Here is a 20015-nt window from a genome sequence, read left to right on the forward strand (position 1 = left end):
AAAGACAAGAGAAAAACATAAGAAATAAACTAGTCACATTAGAGTTATTAGTGGGTTAAGAAAATTGAACCCAACCCAACCCACTGCCACATGAACCCAACCCAACCCATGGGTTGACCCACGGAGTGCATGCAAACATGTATAATTATACCGTTAAATTGGCGACATTTTAATACATTCTAGCCTATACAACCATATTAGATACAAATAATATGTTGTTACTCAGTTACTGTCACTATATGTGTTAGTAAGCAAACTAACAAAGAACAGCTTTAACATAAATGAGCACTATATTAGTGAAACATGTCATTTCGCATTCCCCAGCGTACTAATTCGATAGCTTCTACGTTAGCCGGTGATAGTTGCGACCTTGTGTCTGTAATGGAGTGCCCAACAGAAGAAAAGTCTCTTTCTGACTGCGCAGAGCTTGCTGATATGCAGTATAGTCTGCGAGATGTTGCTGCTAGAATGGGATAATCGGCTGCGTTGTCCTTCCAGAAGGTTACGGGATTCTTGCACGCAGCAGTAACACGAAGACTCTTGTAGCTGGACAGTTCATGTTGGCAAGTCTCCTGTAGCACTGTTGCTTCATTATGTAATTGCGCGTCTTGCGTCTGTGGCCGATCTCGCGTTGACTGCATTGTTCGCAGCTCATCAAACGGGTCCGTTCCTCTCTTCTTTGCTGGCGCTTCCAATTGGAGTTGGACACCTTGTTCCATCAATTCTTCTGCTGCTGCTTTTCTGGCAATTTGTGTAGCAGCGGGCTGCATTTCAGCCAGAAGCCACTGATCGACGTCATTGAGCAAGTCACGCTTAAATCTTTTGTCAGCCGCCGTCACATTAGGTATAAATGCAAAATTTCTGAAAGAGGGATCTAGGAAACAAGATAGCCAATGCATTGCTTTAATAGATGTTCAAAACTTTAAATCTAAGTATTTAATGAGTTTTTGCCGAAATGTTGCTGCTGCTGTTGTCAATCCTGGTGCAGGTTGAAGCCGCTTAATCAGTAGGTAGTAAGACGGAACTACTAGTTGCATAGTTGGTTCAGTAACCTTCTCCATACCTTCAAATATATCTTTTATGCCGTCAGTCACATCACGAATTTCGACGGTTGGCTTTAATAAAACTGCGTCATTCGATAGCAAATCCGTTAAATCTTAAGCGCAAATAATGAAATAAACATAACGGTGAAACGGCGAAAATACAATGAAAATGCAGCTAAGGCGTGGGTTATCAGTGGGTTATACTTCCTCAACCCAACCCAACCCAACCCAACCCAACCCAACCCAACCCAACCCAACCCAACCCAACCCAACCCAACCCAACCCAACCCAACCCATGGGTTAACCCAACCCACTAACAACTCTGAGTCACATAGTAAAAGTAGAACTTTACAAAAACTTATAAGTAACACTTATAAAACACACTTTTAATAGAGTTAAAATATAGGTCAAATAGTTATTATGTATTCACATATACATACATACATACATACATACACATATACACAAATAAGAAATTATAAAATGTACATAAACATAAAGAAAAAAGTTATAGAGGTAAAGAATAAAGTTAAGCGTAACTTTTTAGGTAAAAATGATGGGGTGACTTTTAGAACAGATTCTTGGATCTAAGGATAAAATCTGTTTTTGGGGTGTACGGAAGGGTTGTTCCAAGAAAGGATACACTGATATGTAATGAAATTTATTCCATGTTTAGTTGTCTGTTTTTGCGGAATGGTTAAGTTGTTAAAAGTGACTGATCTTAAGTTATGCCCACACGTTGTCCTACTATCAAAGTAGTTACGAAATATGGAAGGAAGGAGACCGTGTTGTTGATCCCAGACAAATAAACAATTTAGAAACTGGATTAAATCATAGAAACGAAGAACTTTGGATATAAGATACAGGATGTCACTAGGGAAGTCTCTTGGACAGAAATTAATTATTCGTATTGATCTATTTTGAAGCGAAACGATTTTAGAAAGACAGACGGTTTTAGATTGTCCCCAAACTTGGCATGCATATTGTAAATGTGAACCAAAAATTGCGTGATATATACATAGTAATGTTTTAAAATTCGAATTTTTGCTAACATGCCGTTGGAACAGTTTAATTTGAGAGTAAGATTATTTATATATGTTTTAAAGTTTCTCATCTATCACAACAACAAGTTAAGTTATGTTACTAGACAAAGGCAGCTTTTGCCCACTTATTCTAAAGTTCAAGTATATTGGAAGATTCTTGTTAGTTTTTTTAGAAAAGTCAGTATACTGCGTCTTAAATATTACTCTTTCTGTATTCTAGAATTCAATAAGATTTTATTTGCTCGGAGCCAATGAACAAGACTGGCCTCATTAATATATTCATTTAGTTTACTTATACTTTTATTACTATTTTCTTACTATTACTTTAGTTTACTGTATATCTATTTATTTATGTATACTTTTTGAAGATATTAGAAAACATCGGAATATATTGCTATACTTCGGATCAAAGATTAAATTTTTCTCAAGAGATTGTATTATCATTGCCGAGCCTAAAATTACTACTTTAAAAGAACGTACGAGAAACATGAGACAAAAATAACTGGCAATTATGTAATATAACAGCAGTTTAATTTCGTTTAATAAAGTTATAAAACGTAAAAAATTAAATACTCAAAAATCTGTAAAGCTAACTAAAGGCATCAATGGGCCATTGGGATAAAAAAAGGGCTGATGAGAAACCTAAGACAAGTAGAGGGAAGAAGAGACTAGCCGATATTCCATTTTTAGGAACAAACCTTTATTACACACATCACTTCACAAAATTTAAAAGATAAAAAATAAAAAGATCACTTTAATGAAGATAAACATGAATTTAACTATTTTTTAGAGCAGACACAAATACTAGATTATAATTTAATACTATATTTTGATATCATCCATCGAATCTGTTATTTCACTTCGAACTTCCCGATTTCCAAAGTCATCTACTCCATTACTTTTTTTCTTTTCAAAATTGTAAGCCTCAAACTCGATATACTGGGGATGAATTCTTTTCCCAACATGGTTCATAAGCACCAGCTTTGCAATAAAAAACGATACTGGGCATGCAAGGAACGATATATAAAAAAAATATAACGAAGTACCAGGCGAACCTAATGTACCAAGAGCGCAAAATACGGACCAAAAAGGTACATTTAAAGCTTTAAACAATGAATAAATGTAGTGACGTTTGTTCTTTTTAAAATCACCGACAGCCCGCGGATGCAAATACTTTTTTTTTGTTAAAAACCCGTAAAACAAAATAAAAAAATTTGACGCACTTGAACAGAACACTACGATTGCTGCTATGCGGATGCTTTCCTTTGATTCTACGTTTTTTTTTGCAGAAAACTTCAAAATTGTGCTACCCAGAAGGGGACAGAGGCAGGCGAAAGCAAGGAATATTTTTTGGAGATACAACATAATCGCGGTCACTGTTCTGAATAAATGAAAAACTGTATAATTGATGTACCAAAGAGTTGAAATAATTGCAAACGTAGCGAGAAAGGAAAAGAATTCAGGCTTTAAGTGGCTGAGCACAGAGTTCAGTCCGTTCTTTAGAACGTTTTCTTTAGAAGGAAAGTATTCTCCGGTTATGTCAAGAATCAGTATGCATGCTATTATAGCAATAGTTGCGTCACTCATTATTTCAACTCTTTCCTTTGAAATGCTGCCTTTAGAAAAAAAGAAATAAAACTGATAATTTTCCATCTTCGAATTTTTATTGATGCGTCGTCGAATGTAAAGGTACAATTTACGAATTGTTGGCATCAGCGCTAAAACAGCAATAAATCCCCATGAAACGGCGAAGTGAACAAAACAAAAAGCAGCGCCAATTAAAACCAGCGCCAAGCTTATAATTGGCTTTATTAAAAATATATTTCGGAACTGACGAAGTTCACAACTGGACCATTTTTGCATCTCAATATGAAGAATTCTGGGTGTTGCCATAGAATAACCAATCACCATTATATCAAGTATCTGCACAAATCCTAAAACACAGAATGTCAAAATTGTAGAAGTCTTTTCATTTGGATAGTGACCTTGGAGAGCTAACGAAAAAGGGAGTGCCGTAGTAGCTAGCAGTTCAAAAATGACTAAAGTCAGGACGAAATCATCAACTCGTTTTACCACCATTGCTCGTACGTTAATATTTTCCCATATTGCAAGTACAACTATAAATCCTAAGAAAAACATAGAAATCTCTGTTCGAATGTCGTAAATGAATTCAGAGAATGTTTGACCACTCTTCATATGATTCAAGTTTCTAATCGGAATAACTAGGAAAGTTGCACATGTTGCCATTATAGCGTCGGCGTATGCGAGCATACGGTTAGAGGAAACAACATCCCCAAGATGAAAGTGGTCTGGCAGTATCTCAGTAAGATGTTCATCATAGTATTCTGTCGCGCGCGAATGTGTTTTGTTAGATTTTTGTTTTACGCTTTCAAAAACGTTAAGCATATCCGTCATCACAGCCATTTTATAGTTTTTAGAAAATTAGTTATACATTGAAATCAAATTAATGTTTCGGAATTACAAAATAGGCATTAATAGTTGTTGAGGTCCGCTTACGCGGTTGATTGCTTAAATCCCACTTCCCGATGGTTTCCACCGTTACCGCAATGCGTCCAGAGTAATTTTTTCTTTACGAAGGACAAAATGACTGTTCTGCATCCAACCTCTGTATATAAGTGCAAAAGCATTTTTTTATGATAAAAAATTTTTGTCCTGAATATTATTACAAAATATTTTCAAAAAAAAAAAAAATTTTGTCTTGAAAGCTTCTTTTATCGTTGTTTTATATAAATATTTCGTTTATTAAAATTTAGATTTGCAAAAAGTGATGTGTCGTGTTAAATTTGATTTTACTTAATTCTTTATGTTTTTATGAGTTCCACAAACATTACATGATATAAAAAATGTGCCAAAATATTTCGCGGATGCTTAAAAAAAGAAAAAACTTCGAAAGGGATTTTTTAAAAAGATAAAAGTTCATTTTTATGAAAGATTTTTTTTTTAAGTGAATGTTAACCAATTAGGATCGTGGATGCTTTTTAAATTTTAATTATGCGATTTGGTAATTTCAGGTCCTTAAGCTAAGGTTCTTGACTTCAGTAGGTCTGAGGAATAATATATATTTATTTTTCTGCACAATGACAAATTTTAACTTTTAAACCGCTCCTTTACATTAATTGGTTCTTAGTTAACTACTTTTAGAAGTGTTTCTATATTTTTTAAGAGAATGAATTTGTAGTTAGGAAGTTCCTAGTAATCATTGGCGTTTGCTCTTTCTGTTAATAACGAATAAAGTACAAACTTTTACATGTCTTTTAAGTTATCGAGTTTTCGTGAGTTTACTAAAGTAGAACTCTTTATACGTTTAAAACGTATAAAGTAGAACTCTTTATACGTTTAAAACAGCAAATTTTTTAGTAAGACAGTTTACATTTATAAATTTATTAGTAAAAATTTATATTCATTTTCGTATTAGTAAAAAAAAAAAGTTTAACAAATTTAAATGAATAGCAATTTTGTGGATCTAGAAGAATTGAAGTATAATAAAAGAAGGTATGTGAGGTGACGCACATTTTTTTATATAGTCTTATTATCTCCCTCAGTAAAAGATTGCTTAAAGCATTTGTTGGTTAAATTCAATTACTGCATTGCTGAAGTGTTTTTTAAAAAAATATCAACTTGCTTTCTACACATGCCTTTTTTAACTACGTGCTTACAACTTCTATTACGCATTTTACGCTCTAATAATTTTTTTAAAAAAGGAAGTGTATATATAGGCATATAATTGAAGACCTTTGAATCATCACCCGTCATAATCATTAGTGTGACAAAAGCAATTTATCAGGAATATCACCTGTGTTAAGAGAAATAATAATATTGTTATATAAAGAAAATTCAACGGTTTCCGAAACACTCACGCTGACTTTATCAATTTTTGCACTTTTTATTATTTCGAAGAGTTTGGAAATGCAGTTCTCTCTCTCATATATCATATATCTCATATACCATATATTCTCATATATCTCATATACAAATTTAATTGTATTGAGGGAAAAAAAAAAATTTTTAACGATAAGAAAAAATCACTCAAATTTAATGGATATATTCATATTTATATCTTTTATTTATATTTGCATAAAAAGCAAAAGTTTTTACTAATAATTTTTTTTAAGAAAATATAAAAAAATATAAGAATTGTAAAAATATAAAACATAAAAATATAAAATGCATAAAAATATAAAATATATAGAAATAAAAAATATATAAAAATAAAAAATATATAAAAACAAAAAATATATAAAAATAAAAAATATAAAAAAATATAACAAATGTAAAAGCATAAGAAATATAAAAAGCATATAATAAAATAAATGTAAATAATACAAAAAATAACAATCCATATTTTTACTTTGAACGTTCGCTTCGTTTTATTTTAGTAAAATTCCGCATAACGAAGATTACTTGAGTATATTGATTTTTTCTAAATAGGTTTTTATCAATTTTGTAGGAAATTTCATCTTCGTAAGATTTTATAACGAAGGACTTGTTCGTAGAGTTAAAATCACTTGATTATAATATATTGTTTAACTTGGTTACAGTGTCCCAACGAACGCCATTAGCGTAAGTATTTTTTTAAAAATTAGTTTATTATATTTTAAAATTAGTATTTTTATATTTCGAAAAAGAAGTAATTAAGAACTTTAGAAAATAATCCGTTGATTTTATTCGTCGTTTTTTTCATGTCAAAACTCATTTCAGCGGTTATTAGGAAAACTATTAGCTGCCATCTTATTATGTAAACAAATTCCAAATTACTGGATAATAGAAAATATTTAACCTTGTTGGCATGTTTATAATTGGAATAAGGTTATTTTCAAGAACTGCATCTACAAAAATTTGTAACAAATTTATTTGAAAGACGGATGTTGGAGGTTTATAATTACGTCACAAACTATTTAACACGCTTTTGTATACGTGTGAAGATGAGTTCTTATCTTTTTTTAAATGACCAGCCAGTTGTCGCAATATGGTAAACATCATACCATTTATTTAAGTCAATGGAACACCTTTGAAAAAAGTCAATGGTGTGATTTTCACCAAAGATTAATTTTCCCATCCCTTTTCCTTTCCCGTAGCTAAAACGGATGAGTGGAAAGTCACCTTTAAATTGCACATAATTCTCATTTCAAGTGGATTTGAAGTTTATACCAGCAAGTGTCTTACACTTTTTCTGGAAATTTCCAAACTCTATTCCAGTTTATACCACTATTACTACATGCCACCGAGTCTTTACCATCTGAATTCATGAACGAGATAGGAATTATAAACTTGCTAGTAGGTCTTCTGAGGTGAAAAAGCTAAAGGAGCTCGTCAAGCTCGTTAAATATTATCAATAGACATCGTGTTCAAACTTGCGAAGACAAATGAATGCATTATGAATGCCTAACACTATTCACATCTGATTCTATCAATACAACTTTAGAAAATATTGTATCAAAAAAACTTCCGCTAAAATTTTTGTAAACTTCTCTCTAATATTGTTAAACTTCTTCCTAACATTGTTGAATTTTTTTATGCTGACTCTAGGATAAAGCCATTTCGTCATTTTTTTAATGTAAAATTATTTTTAACAATTTTTTTTTAGATTATGACAATAAATACAGATAAAATAAGTTTGGTGTAACAAACACAAATTTGAATTGCTGTTCGCCCGCTATTTACGTAATAAAACCTTTGAGATTAAATTTCTATGGCTTTTTCAAAAATCTGAATTTTAAAATGTTAGAATAAACAAAAAATTTTTAGTTGACGGAGCGGTATATTCCCTTTAAAAACCCACGTTAAAATATTTTTTATAATTCAGAATTATTTACTAAATTTATAATTTTCATACAACTATTATAATAAACAAATTAGTAAATTTTTTAATGAAAAACTTAAGTTGTTTAAACCAAACTATTTTGGGAAGAGGTGGGAGCAGTCTTTTAGGATGGTAGGTACTGGGTCACCAACAACATTTTAATGTTGTCTTTTATCCCATTCAACGTAGGTTTGCCTTAAGCCTTCCATAAAGAAGTCTTCCATATATAAAGAAGTCCTGATCTATATAAAGAAGTCGTTTATATGAACTTTGAAATGAACAACTTCATGCATACATAATACATTTACATTTTAAAAGTTTATAACATAAATTTCATCAGCGGATGTCGTTGATGTATTCTTAGTAGAAAAACAACAACAACAACAACAACAACAACAACAACAACAACAACAACAACAAAAAACAGGTCTTTAACTAACTTCCATTTATATAAACTTTATCTAAGTTCTGTTAGATAAATGGTAGATTATCCACGTACATTTTATATTGCTTTTGTATAAATTATGGAAATGCTTCCATTAGTTTTTGAAATACGAGGTGAAAATTTTATTTGGGGTTGTCATAGAGAGTTCTCATTCTTATTGAATAAGACAGCCTTTTCCGGCTCAAAAAGATGTTCGATTTGGACGTGGAATTTCAACGGCAATATGCTTTTATACGTTCCTGGTGATATTCAATGAAAATATCACATACAAAAAGAAACTTGAAAGTTAATGTAATCTAATATATATTTAGTTCATATAAATATGTTATAAATATGCCAGTATTTTCATTATTTTGCTTTTATATAGAGCAACGGTACCTTAAAACGAGAGCAGATTTCGGCAGTTTTTGATTTCATCTGTCCGTAAAAAAATCTAAATAAAGTTTTAGATTTTGTGTTTGAAAAAAGTTATTTCTTTGTTAAAAATCCCATTTTTATCCACTCAAAAATTTTATACTCAAAAGAGTGCATTCCTGAAATGCTCAAGTAAGATATTTAAAAAGCTATGCAGAAGTTGAGTTCTCTAATATGAAATTCGAAAAATTTGCGGACACCTTTTTCTTTTTTGTGGACACCTTGCAGAGTTCTTCAACACTACTTCCTCATTTTTAAGTGGAGGTCAATGAAAATTTTTTTATTTGATTGCCACTCTCTTGTGTGGACACTATTAGAATAATACACATAACGTTCCGATGTCGCTTTGAAAATATGGTATTTGAGCATGATTATTGTTGACAATGTTTAGCTCTTGTTCATCGGCGAACACTTGCTGCTTTTCTCACTTCCAGGAGTACGTTAACATAAAGCTCATTAAGGTTCGCTGAAAAAACAAAAATCTAAACTAAATCACAACAAGCTTTTTCTAGCTATGCGGTTTACAGCTTCTTGTTCAAACTTTCTTCATCAATACAAATTTTGAAAAAGAAAAAAAAGTTATTTTCAATTTTTTTTTAAAGAAAAAAAATAGGTTAATTTATCCGTTATTATGAGCCGTAATTAATTCGTTTGAGTTATTGTTTTTTTGAGTTCGTTCAAATTGTGACTATTCATTAACAATGAGTTCTCGATTACTAAAATTGATTCAAAGTATTTTAAAGATATTTCTAAAGTAAGAAAGACACATTAAACCAGATGTTTTTGAGGGAAGTAATAAAAATTAGAGACGTCTTTATAAACGTAAAAGTGAATAGGCAATGAATTTATTTCTTACAAACCTATCACATGAAGAGCATCGCGTAGAGTTTTTAACATTTGAAGACAAAATGCTTGGATTTATTAGCAAATTACTTGGTGCTGAAAATGGAAAAAATCAACGTACCATCGGATTGGGTCTGATGGCTGCCGCTGGTTTGTTTTTAACACTTGGGAATGTTCTTGTGCAGTTCGTTTACCTGGAATACAAAGCTTTATCATCCTACGAAATACTTTTTACAAGAAGTTTAATTCAGTTATTATTCTGTATAGTTTTTATGATTTCTCGAAAAGTTCATCTCTATGGTGATAAAAAGTTGAATTTAATAAAGTTATTTTTTATGGGAGTTGTTGAAGTCGCAGCCATTATTTTTTTCTACCTATCTCTCCAAATGATACCTGTAGCAGATGCAACTGTGGTTCAATTTACATCTCCTGTATTCACAGTCTTCTTCAGTTTCTTATTGTTACGTAAAGGTTGTGGTGTAATAGAAGTAGTTTGTGGGTGTGTAAGCTTTTTTGGTGTTGTAATTATAGCAAAACCAGATTTGATTTTATCACGTTTTAAATATAATATTGCTAATCAGATGAATAATCATAATGTTACTTTATCAATAAATCAAGAACCTCATTATTTGCTTGGAAGCATATTTGCTCTGTTAGCTGCCATGTGTTTAAGCTTGTTTTTTATATTGAACAAGCTGAACGGTTCAAAATTTGATGTAACACTTACAGTGTTTTATCCTAGCTTACTTGGAGTCATAGTTTCTCCAATTATAATGCTTATAAAGCATGAACAATTTTTATTCCTCCAAATATACAGAGAACATTGGTATATAATTGTAGTTGTTGGATTTGTTTCTTTCATTGGGTTAATGTTGATGGGTGAAGCACTGCAATTAGAGGATGCAGGACCAGCTGTTTTAATTCGTAACTGTGATGCTATTTATGCATATCTGTTACAGTACTTACTAATGAATCAACTGCCATCTCCTAGTGCTCTGTTAGGCACGATTATTGTTTTAGGTGCATCTAGTGTAATGATTGTTCATAGAGTATTTAATCTTCAACAATATTGCTGTAACAAATGCTGTGGTCATAAATGTGCCAATCAGGAGCAGATACAAACTGAGGAAGAAGAGAAACCATTCATGCTTAATGATTTAATTGATGAAGACGAAGAAATAAACAACTAAAAGTAATTTAAGATTTGTAGATAGCTTAAACAAGCAGGACTTGCTTCTATTTATTTTTTTCTTTTATTTGTATTTTTGGTGTTTTGTAATATTTATTATCTTTGTAAAAATAATTTTATATGAAATGATGTGGGGTAAAACAACTAGTTTGTTTATCTGTTTAATTGTTTGTTATGTGTGTCAAATGTCACAAAAATCTAAGAAAAAATTTTGATACAAATGTTAAATGGAAAAAAAAGCTTTTTTTTCTTATTCTAGTTTAAAAACTTTTTTATTTATTTTATGTTAAGTTTAAATTAATAATAAAATGCTTTTCATTTTTTTAGGGGGAGAGGGTTGGCAGGTTGTAAAATGCTTGCATAATAGCAGTAGTCTTTTTTTTAAAAAAAATGTGAATAATTCTTTAATAATAAATATATAAGTTTTAAGTTACAGATAGTTACTTGTGTTTTTATCTTCTTTTTTTTTTTTTTATAACATTTTTTCCTTTTCTCTCCTACCTTTAATTTTATTCAAGATTATGATCAAGAGTGAAGAAGAATCACTAAGTTTAATTAAAAAGTTGTCAGAAGAAGAAGAGGAGCAAGTTCAAGCGTTAAAAGATGAAAAAGAAAATCTAGCGTACATTTTAAAATGTAAAGAAGAAGAACTAAGGAAGCTAAAACTTGTAAAAACATACCGGGTAAAGGTAAAAGCCGCTGCTCTTCTACGCAATAACTCTTTTTACTCTGTTATTTCTTTTAACGCAAAAATCTTTATTTAGAATGATCTTGCAGGTATTGAAGAATTGATTAAAAAATGGCGTTCAGCGGCTGTCACAGCCATCGAAGAGTTGCATATGAAGAATAATGCGATGTCTCCTAATTTAAACATGACCCAATTTCTAGATATGCTACAGATAGATCCAGAATTCATTCGATACGATGCTGATGCTGAATGTTTTAAATAAAAAGATAACATCGCAACTAAGTTTTAGTTTTCAGATAAAATATTCCTTGAAATAATTCTTATGAAATAAGTTTTTCTAGTAGGAATTGAAGTATTTTATTTGCCATTGTGTTATCTTTTTAAAGCAAAAAAAAAACTGTGGACGACAATGCAATAGAATAATAAAACAATACAATAGAAAAATGAGGAAATATCGGGATTTTATCTCGAAATATTGTATTCTTTAAATAAATTTTACTCCCTTTTACATGTTTAAATCTGCGTTTTGTGAAGAGTTTCAAATAGGTGGTTCGTTTAGTTTCCCTCAGTGATTATAATCTCAAACTGGGATTAATCGGTAAGATACTGATGATACAATAATGCCATCTGATGCAGCCGCATCGCATCAAGCAGAAGATGCCGCAACAACTGATGTTCTTGCAACATTTTCTGCTTGATTCGGTAAAAAAAAAAAATAGGGTTCTTCCACAAGCTTATAAACTTATGGAAAAAAATTTACCAATAGTATGACCTAGTTGCATGGAAAACGGACTAACGTTGAAAATGTGCGTACTTGTGATTTGCGCTAACTGTACCAAATTTACAGCTGTATTTCCCCTGTTGCCTCTCGAATATTGTAATGCTTTTTCAAGCATTAGTTTGAAAAAGATAATTTATTTTAATGAACTTTTTTTTTATTTCGTTTTTATTTAATCGGGAAATAATATCCTTAAATAATTTTTAAACAAAAATATCAATTAAAATTTTGAACATCTGCAAGACAATTTAACTCGATTAAATAAAACAGAATGGTGGGAAATTGTATATGTGTCTACTTAATTTTACCAACTATCAGTTCGAAACCTTACCATTCGCGTTTAATGCAGTCTCTGTATCATGGTCGCACTTACACCAGTTGCAGTTGCTCTAATTTGTGTAAAAATGCACGGCGCCCTTACTCCAGCTCGAAATATTTCCGATTCGAATTTCATCAAACCTTGATATTGCGTTCGCATTTACACTGTTTCCTGCGCACACAGTAATTTTCGTGAGCATACAGTAATTTGCAAAAGAATGAGAAAGAGTTGTTCTATTGTTCTTTCTTATAAGAAAAAACAATAGAACAAGCATTCAAACAACCTCTTTAGACCAATATTTTATTGATAAACCCTGCAATATGGACTCGTACAACCATGGTAATAATTCAGAGATTGACTCTCAGTTTCAGTCAAAGCCCCATGAGAAAAAAATTGCACAGATTTTTAACTGTTGCTAAAGCTGCTGCTAGGTTTGAAGTGATACAACAGCAGCTGCCTTTTCAACTGCTACCTTGATTTAATATGGAATTATAACGCAGACTGAAAAATCTCTAACTGTAACTTTAAAAATTTATTTAACAGAAAAAAACGTATTGCTAGTTTAACTGATTTTAAGGTTGTTTAGAAATTTCTAAATTAAAACTTATTGCAGTAGAGGGCAAAAAAAGATAAAAGTAAATTAGTTAATAGTGTGAATTACGACACTGGTGGCTCTGGTGTGGTTTATAGAACAATTAAGAAAAGTCTTTTACTGCTTAAGTCAACTCATACTAATATTTGGAATGAAACAGGAACCACTGTTGCTTGTGAAACACCAAAGGTGCTCGAAATATTCAGCCTTATAAAAAGTTTGGAGGAAATATTTTTTTGGAGGAAGCTTTCATTGAATGGTATTCAATGAAAGCTTCTGCTAATACAGGTCTGGGTGATTGGTTAGTGGTATTATTAGAAAAATTACTCGGCAGAAATTTACTTGGCAGTCTGCGTAGCTAAAGGGTTTTATCACATTGCCATGTGATTTCCATGTCATAGGTGGAAAGAAATGACCCAAAAACTATAAGAAACCTATTGGTAAAAAAGTTACCCATGTTTAAATTTGTTCTAATTTATTCAGAAAAAGAAACCTAAAGTTGTATTTTAAAACCTAGTAGGAAATACTTTTAAAAACTTTCTCAACTCTACTTTCTCAATTCTACCAGATGGCAAAAAAGATGTATGAGCTTCAGTTATTAAAACAAAATTCTGCAGAAATTTCATAAGAAATAAATACTGAAATCAAACCAACAATCAAAACATTTGGACTTTTGCTTAGTAACTTTAACTCTTATTCTTAGGACCAGGAAAGTGACCCAACTTTTTTTATAATTTTATCATAGAAATCAGAAAATGCTTTCCAAAAACTGTCTTACTAATTTACACAAAAACTTAAAAATAGTGGAAAGGTCTGTAAAGCTTGTACCAAAAGCATTTAACATTTTTTGCATTTTTATAATTTATGAGACACAGTTCACAGTTCAGAGAAAGGCAAAAACTAAGAGCAATTCATCCAAACGGATTATTGCGCAACTTTTATTAAACAAAGTGTAATTTTTTGTGTTAACAATAGCACGGGTTTATGTAGAACATTTATTATTTTTGTTGCATATAACATTGGGAGAACTATGCTAGTGGTTGGCCACTCCCTTACCTCCTCTATTGAGATTGCACCCCATATTTGAGAAATTATAAAAATTTATGTCAAAATTACAGACCTTTATGTCAAGGTCTGCAATTTTGTTATATAGGTTTGCACCTTTGAATAACAAGCTTAAAAAATTCAATGACAAAAGTTTACTTTTGTTTTTTTTAAAATTGAATTGGTAATATTTAAATCAAAAATGTTTCTCTATAAATATTTATACATAAGTTTTCTTTTTTTAGTTTTACTGTGACTTTTTCTTCTTTAATTTCGTATTTTCATCCAGGACATTGGAAACAAACTTCCTCTTCTTCCGTATTTCCTACGAAGCCATGCCTGCATTTGGTGACGAAAATCCGGAAACTTTCCGCTATAAATGAATATGTTCATTACACTTCCGGAAACGACTAGAATTGCAAGCCAACCATTTGCAATTAATAGGTGACGCTGGTGTTTTTGAATTTCTTCGGGCGAAAAAAAAGACGTATGTAAAAGCACAACTATAAAATAAAATGCATTGTAAGGAAATGATGACAAAAAAAAAACAATCACAGTAAGCGAGAATACATTTATTATAGCTCGATCTCCTGCCTCTTTGATTCGTATACTCGCTAGTTCTCGAAGCGAAGCACGTTTTCGACTAATTGTGGCTATTAATGTATTTATACTGTGATTCTGACATCTTAATTGGTTTTTAGTTGATAAAGGTCTGCATATATTTAAATCTTCAATGTTTGCTGAGTAGTATTTGGGGGGTAACATACGATGGTCAAAAAATATATTCTTTGGACTTTTCTCACACGCTATTGAAGCTCTTGATAATCTAAATCTATTGATGTTTTGTGGTTTATTATCATCAAAAGAAAACTGGTACTGCTTCATTGGATCCGTGGCTCCACCGTTCAAGACCTTATTAGCTTGAAAAAGTGGCATCGTGTCAATTTTAATACTTGGTACGTTACTCCTCAGATCTTCTAAATACTTTGCACGTAATCGCAACGTAACATTTACACGTACCAGGTAATATGTCAATAAAATCATTGGAATCAAACTATCAGCAATTAAAGCAAGAACAGTATTTATTATATATTCTGCAGGCGTCTCATAATTTGGGATGCATTTACTGTCAATGACATCTGAGCGCCAAATAATACCTATTTTTAAAATAATGCAAACTATCCAAACAGCAAATACACTGACGTGTATAGCTACAAATGAGAGTCGGGGCGAAAACGGATAGCATATTGCTCTGTAACGCTCATACCCCATAAAACATAATATCCATGCGCTCACATTGACGGTTAAAGGACCAACGTAGGGGATTACTTTACACATTGCAATACCCAGTCGCCATTCGTTATTAGTATAAAGCAAATATAAAAACTGGGTAGGTGTAACAATCGCGTAGATGACATCAGCAATAGCAAGGTGAACAACTAACCAACGAAAATTCGGAGCCTTCTTCATTTTAAAAGAGAAAAAGTATATAACAAATACGTTTCCAATTAATCCAAAGACCAAAATGAAAGAAAAAAAAACGCTCTTCAAAATTAAATCCCAAAACATTCTTCTTTCTTATGATTTTTTACATTTGCTAAAAATAAAATAATAATTCAATATTAGTTTCGATATAGTTACAATTTAATATTAAAAAAACAACGACATCAAATATCATTTTCCATCTCGCTGTAAGGTATTATTTTTTGACAATTTTTTTACATCAAAACGAGATATTTAAAGATTTTTACGCCAAATCTTTATATATCTCGTTTTAAAATCTCTCATATACGTCATTAAAAAAAAGGACAGAAATTATCTAACAAAACTTATTCGTTCAATATTTCTTTCTGCGTAAAAAAGGAAGAAGTCTTTTAAGGACTCTAGATGGTTAACGAATGAAAAAGGTCTCATGGCAAAGAAAGTTTTTTCTCAATGTAACTTCTTAAAACTTTTTCTTTCAAAAAGTCAAGAGAATAAACTGAATGTTAACATCCAACTGAATTCCTTTTTTAAAGTAAGTAAAAACCAGGTTAGAAAAGCTATTTTAAGATTCATAATCCAACCAAAATACCAATAGATAATGTTAAAATATCATTTAACAATCATAACTGGAATCGGCAGTTACTGAAGATTTTTATATTTTCGTAGTACGTTTTAAGCTGCTCTTCATTTTTAAAGAAGAAAGTTCTTAAGTGAATCACAGCGCACATTTAGATCTTTCGCCGTCATAGATTATATATTTCCGGGTTTTTAATACAAAAACGACAAATGGTTTCATGTACACTTAGCTCTCGTATATAGGTTATGCCTAATACTAAATACCTAAAATGCTATATTTTATGTTTCAAATATTCGCAGAACAATTTAACAATAAAGATCCCATCATAATCATAATACCGTAAAAAATTTAAAGCGATGTTAATGAAGCTGAAATTAAAAAACAAACGCAAAGTATTTAAATTTACAATTCTTGTTCTGAGTTTCTCGTTTAAAAAACACAGTGCGTGTTAAAGGTGGATCCAAAGTTCGACATACATCTAAAAGCAGGAGCGTTAATAGCAAAACTTAATGAGTTTTTAGAGAGTATCATCAGATTTTCCTCAGTTTTGCATTACCTGAATCGTTTGATTTATGCTACAAATAATAGGTTGTTTAACTTACCTCACTCATGTTCCATACGCTTCTTATTATTTGCCCGCATTTTACACTTTGTTGAGTGTAAACCAATCGTAAGGGAAATTTGTTCATAATTCCTTAAGAGAAATAAATTTGTTAAAATTGTAACCATTTGGCCTTAAGTATTTCATGATCCTCGCTCAAACGTTTTTACTCCTTATTCTATATAAGTGTTTTAAACGCTTGCAAGAGTTAATAAAATCTAAATAAAAAAAACCAATGCAAACAAGGCAGCTGTTCGCCTGCCTTGATTTTTAATTTATCGAAAATCAAACCGATGGGTTAATGCGAGTAAAACTGATCTACCAATACAGTATCATTTAGTGTATATCGAACCATGTAATTTATAACCAACATTGCTTTGTGCTGACACAAACCCTGAGTATTTGTTTTAATTATTGGTGGCATTTTTGAAGTGCTTCAGAGCTGACAATAGAACTTTCGCAATAGCTTCTTTTTTAAACCATTTGTCATATAATTTTTAAAAGCAATCATTAAAAAAGGATAAAAAAAGTTACGGAATAAAACTTTATTTAAATACATTAAATAAAAAATTTATATAAATCTGCCTGGTAGTTAATTTATTTCAGTGGCACTCTTTATTGATGCATAATATTTTTAAAGTAAGGTAAAATTACATTTTAATTAAATTTGTATTATGGTGTTAATTTAATAGCGAAGATACAAATCGATTCAAAACTAATAGTACGATTAGCCCCGCCAAACAATCCAAAACTAGAATAAAAACGAAAACCACTGTAAAATCGATACCCCCCCCCCCCCCATAAACAACTTTGTTATTACTTAAACAAACTCGCAATTTTCCGAGTGGTAGTTTCACTTTTCTATGGCTAATTCATGTCAGTAACTTATGTGCGTTCTCAAATTCTTTGGCCTATGTTAAAACTCACCTTTTGCTTTTAAGAAAACTTTTTATTCAATGGGATACTTATGTAATTAAAACGACTCCCTCCTACAATCAAATGTTCTTTTAAATTGTTTGCTGAGAGCTGTTATAAATACGTCATTGTACATCCTTAATGAATTACATGTTTTTATCATCGCATTAATTTTAAGTAAATAAGACTATTAAACTGTTTCAAAAATTAAATGCATCAAGAAAAATTTTTCTCATAAATTATCGTCTGACATAAAAAGTCTGATTTTTAAAAAGTTTTTACATTAAAATTTGGCGAAGCAAACGCAATAAAAACAATAAAAATGGAAAATTTACTTAAAAAGCCATGAATTTATAAACATGAATTGATAATCGGAATCATTAAAGATCTTTATCATGACCACTTAGCAGAGATATTAAAATTTTAAAGTTTATATATTGCTCGTACAAATCAAAGCGTAAAAGATTTCGCAGTTTTATTTACAACCTCAAAACGTTTATTTTTAACTTAAAGTTATATAAATTTATTCTTAAAACTGCTAGAAAATGAAACTTAGTTTGTTGTATAGCTGCTAATTGTGTTAGCAAGTTCTTCTCTAGTCCCCAAATAAATAAATGTAGAAAAGAATTCAATTTTTTAATTGATATTGGAAAAAATTTACGAATACGTAAAATATCTTTCGGTACAAAAAATCAGCATATTTTTTTGCCAGTTGAAAAATATTCAAAAACAAATTAATCCCGAAACGTAAATTTAAAAAATGGGTGTTAAATATTTTACGCCCATTCCTTGTCCTACCTATTCAAATCGTTTTTTGAATTAAAAAACTATGACGTATACATCTATAAATTAAAAAAGTTTTTTTTTGCATAAATAAAACAAAAACAAACATGAAAAAAAGCAAAAAAAAAAAAAACACGCGAAGCTATGTAAGTAAATACTTTAGTTCTAAATGTATAAATGCTTTATAATTTCATTTCTAAATAAAGCGATTTAAAATCGATAACCTGAAAATGCAAGCATGGTTAATACCTTCATTTACAGGTCTCAATAAGAAAAAAACTAATAAATATATACCAATAAAGAAAACATTTACCGTTTTGAATCACTTTTGGTGTTACAAATAATTTAAACTTCTCCTTTTTTTTTAAAAAAAAAATACCAATATTTGAAATATTCTCTAAAGTTAATTCAAGATGCGTAAGTATACTTTTCATCTGCAAGCTTTATCTCTTAAAAATCACTATATTGCATTTGCTGAAAATCCTTTGTTTCTGTTATCTCGACAATAACAATAACACACGCGTTGCAATTCACTTGCCCGTTACCTTAAGAGTGATTCTAAAATTAAGGCAGTGCAATGTGTTATCAAAACTAAAAATAGTTTAGATAGTGAACCGAATGATGCCAATATACGAGAATTTCCAACTTACTTCATCAGTTTGAATTGCAACTTACTTTATTACTTATAAGGGTTTTATTGTAAAGTATTCTTTCAAGAGATTTTATCTTGCTGTTTACAACTGACTGTTCATGCGTTGATATTAAAACAAAAGACGAAGAGATACGAACTTTTATATTACGTAGTTGATTACAGCTTTTATTTAAGAACCTCTAAAGAATATTCGATACTTTGATGTAAATCAAGTGAAACCATCTTTGATTCTCGATCATTTTAACAGTTGCCTATAAAAATATTTAGTAAAATACGTGAGAAATGTATATATATATATATAAATATTATTAACATTATTTTACTGGTGATTTATTTAATTTAAGAGCAATTATTATAAAAAAATTCAGTTAAGAAATCTGCAGTTTTGTGCGTAATAAATTTATGCAAGCATGCACGCGCTATCATTTGTGTAGAAAGGGGGATTATTCGGTAGAAAAATGTAGAAATATCTGTACATAAGGTTAAATACGTCAGTTGGTTTATAGTTAAAAGTAAGTCCATTTTTTAAAGGCACAAAATCATCATTACAAAATAATAATAATAATAAAATTACTCGATCACCTTTTCTTCTATCCCAAAGATAAAAAAGAAACTCTGCAACAAAAAAAAGCATTATTACTGAAATCAGTTTAAGCAATCAGACATTTGACAAAGATTAATTAAAAAGATCAGACTTTTTAACGGATACTGATTAAAAAAATCAAACAGCACAACAAGAAAAATATTTGAAACGATCTAATAAAATTATAACAGTAACAGCTT

At 30.5% G+C, this 20015-nt stretch overlaps 4 protein-coding genes across 6 annotated transcripts; 2 read left to right on the plus strand and 2 right to left on the minus strand.

Moving 5' to 3' along the window:
- Positions 1 to 2908: 2908 nt before the first annotated feature.
- Positions 2909 to 4510, minus strand: LOC145188244 (endosomal/lysosomal proton channel TMEM175-like). Its single transcript, XM_090083699.1, has one exon. It carries the CDS (start codon positions 4508 to 4510, stop codon positions 2909 to 2911), a length of 1602 nt encoding a protein of 533 aa, XP_089939825.1.
- A 5071-nt stretch (positions 4511 to 9581) lies between these two features.
- LOC145200986 (swi5-dependent recombination DNA repair protein 1 homolog) lies at positions 9582 to 11844 on the plus strand. The gene is made up of 2 exons (XM_080074613.2): positions 9582 to 11487; positions 11563 to 11844. The coding sequence occupies exons 1-2, from the start codon at positions 11320 to 11322 to the stop codon at positions 11746 to 11748; spliced, it is 354 nt and encodes a 117-aa protein (XP_079930739.2). The 5' UTR covers positions 9582 to 11319; the 3' UTR covers positions 11749 to 11844.
- Positions 9606 to 10942, plus strand: LOC145188245 (solute carrier family 35 member G1-like). The gene has a single exon (XM_080064831.2). The coding sequence runs from the start codon at positions 9606 to 9608 to the stop codon at positions 10797 to 10799; it is 1194 nt and encodes a 397-aa protein (XP_079920957.2). The 3' UTR covers positions 10800 to 10942.
- Positions 11845 to 14378: 2534 nt separating the features above from the next.
- LOC145200988 (uncharacterized) lies at positions 14379 to 19906 on the minus strand. Of its 3 annotated transcripts, XR_016449215.1 has the most exons (4): positions 19815 to 19906; positions 18894 to 19483; positions 16884 to 16975; positions 16326 to 16759 (listed from the first exon to the last, which is right to left on the minus strand). XR_016449215.1 is itself a non-coding variant. In XM_090076688.1 (3 exons), exon 3 carries the CDS (start codon positions 15786 to 15788, stop codon positions 14487 to 14489), a length of 1302 nt encoding a protein of 433 aa, XP_089932814.1. In that variant the 5' UTR covers positions 15789 to 15816; positions 18894 to 19483; positions 19815 to 19905; the 3' UTR covers positions 14379 to 14486. The 3 variants fall into 3 exon arrangements, 2 of the variants coding, with proteins under 2 accessions (XP_089932814.1, XP_089932815.1); XM_090076688.1 differs by lacking the exons at positions 16326 to 16759; positions 16884 to 16975 and adding an exon at positions 14379 to 15816 and having other exon boundaries at positions 19815 to 19905; XM_090076689.1 differs by lacking the exons at positions 16326 to 16759; positions 16884 to 16975 and adding an exon at positions 14410 to 15683 and having other exon boundaries at positions 19815 to 19905.
- Positions 19907 to 20015: the final 109 nt, after the last annotated feature.

Source organism: Hydra viridissima, unplaced genomic scaffold (genome assembly GCF_058129835.1).
Source record: "Hydra viridissima isolate aposymbiotic clone 2 unplaced genomic scaffold, HvirCarnegie_v1 scaffold_1, whole genome shotgun sequence".
Lineage (NCBI taxonomy): Eukaryota > Metazoa > Cnidaria > Hydrozoa > Anthoathecata > Hydridae > Hydra > Hydra viridissima.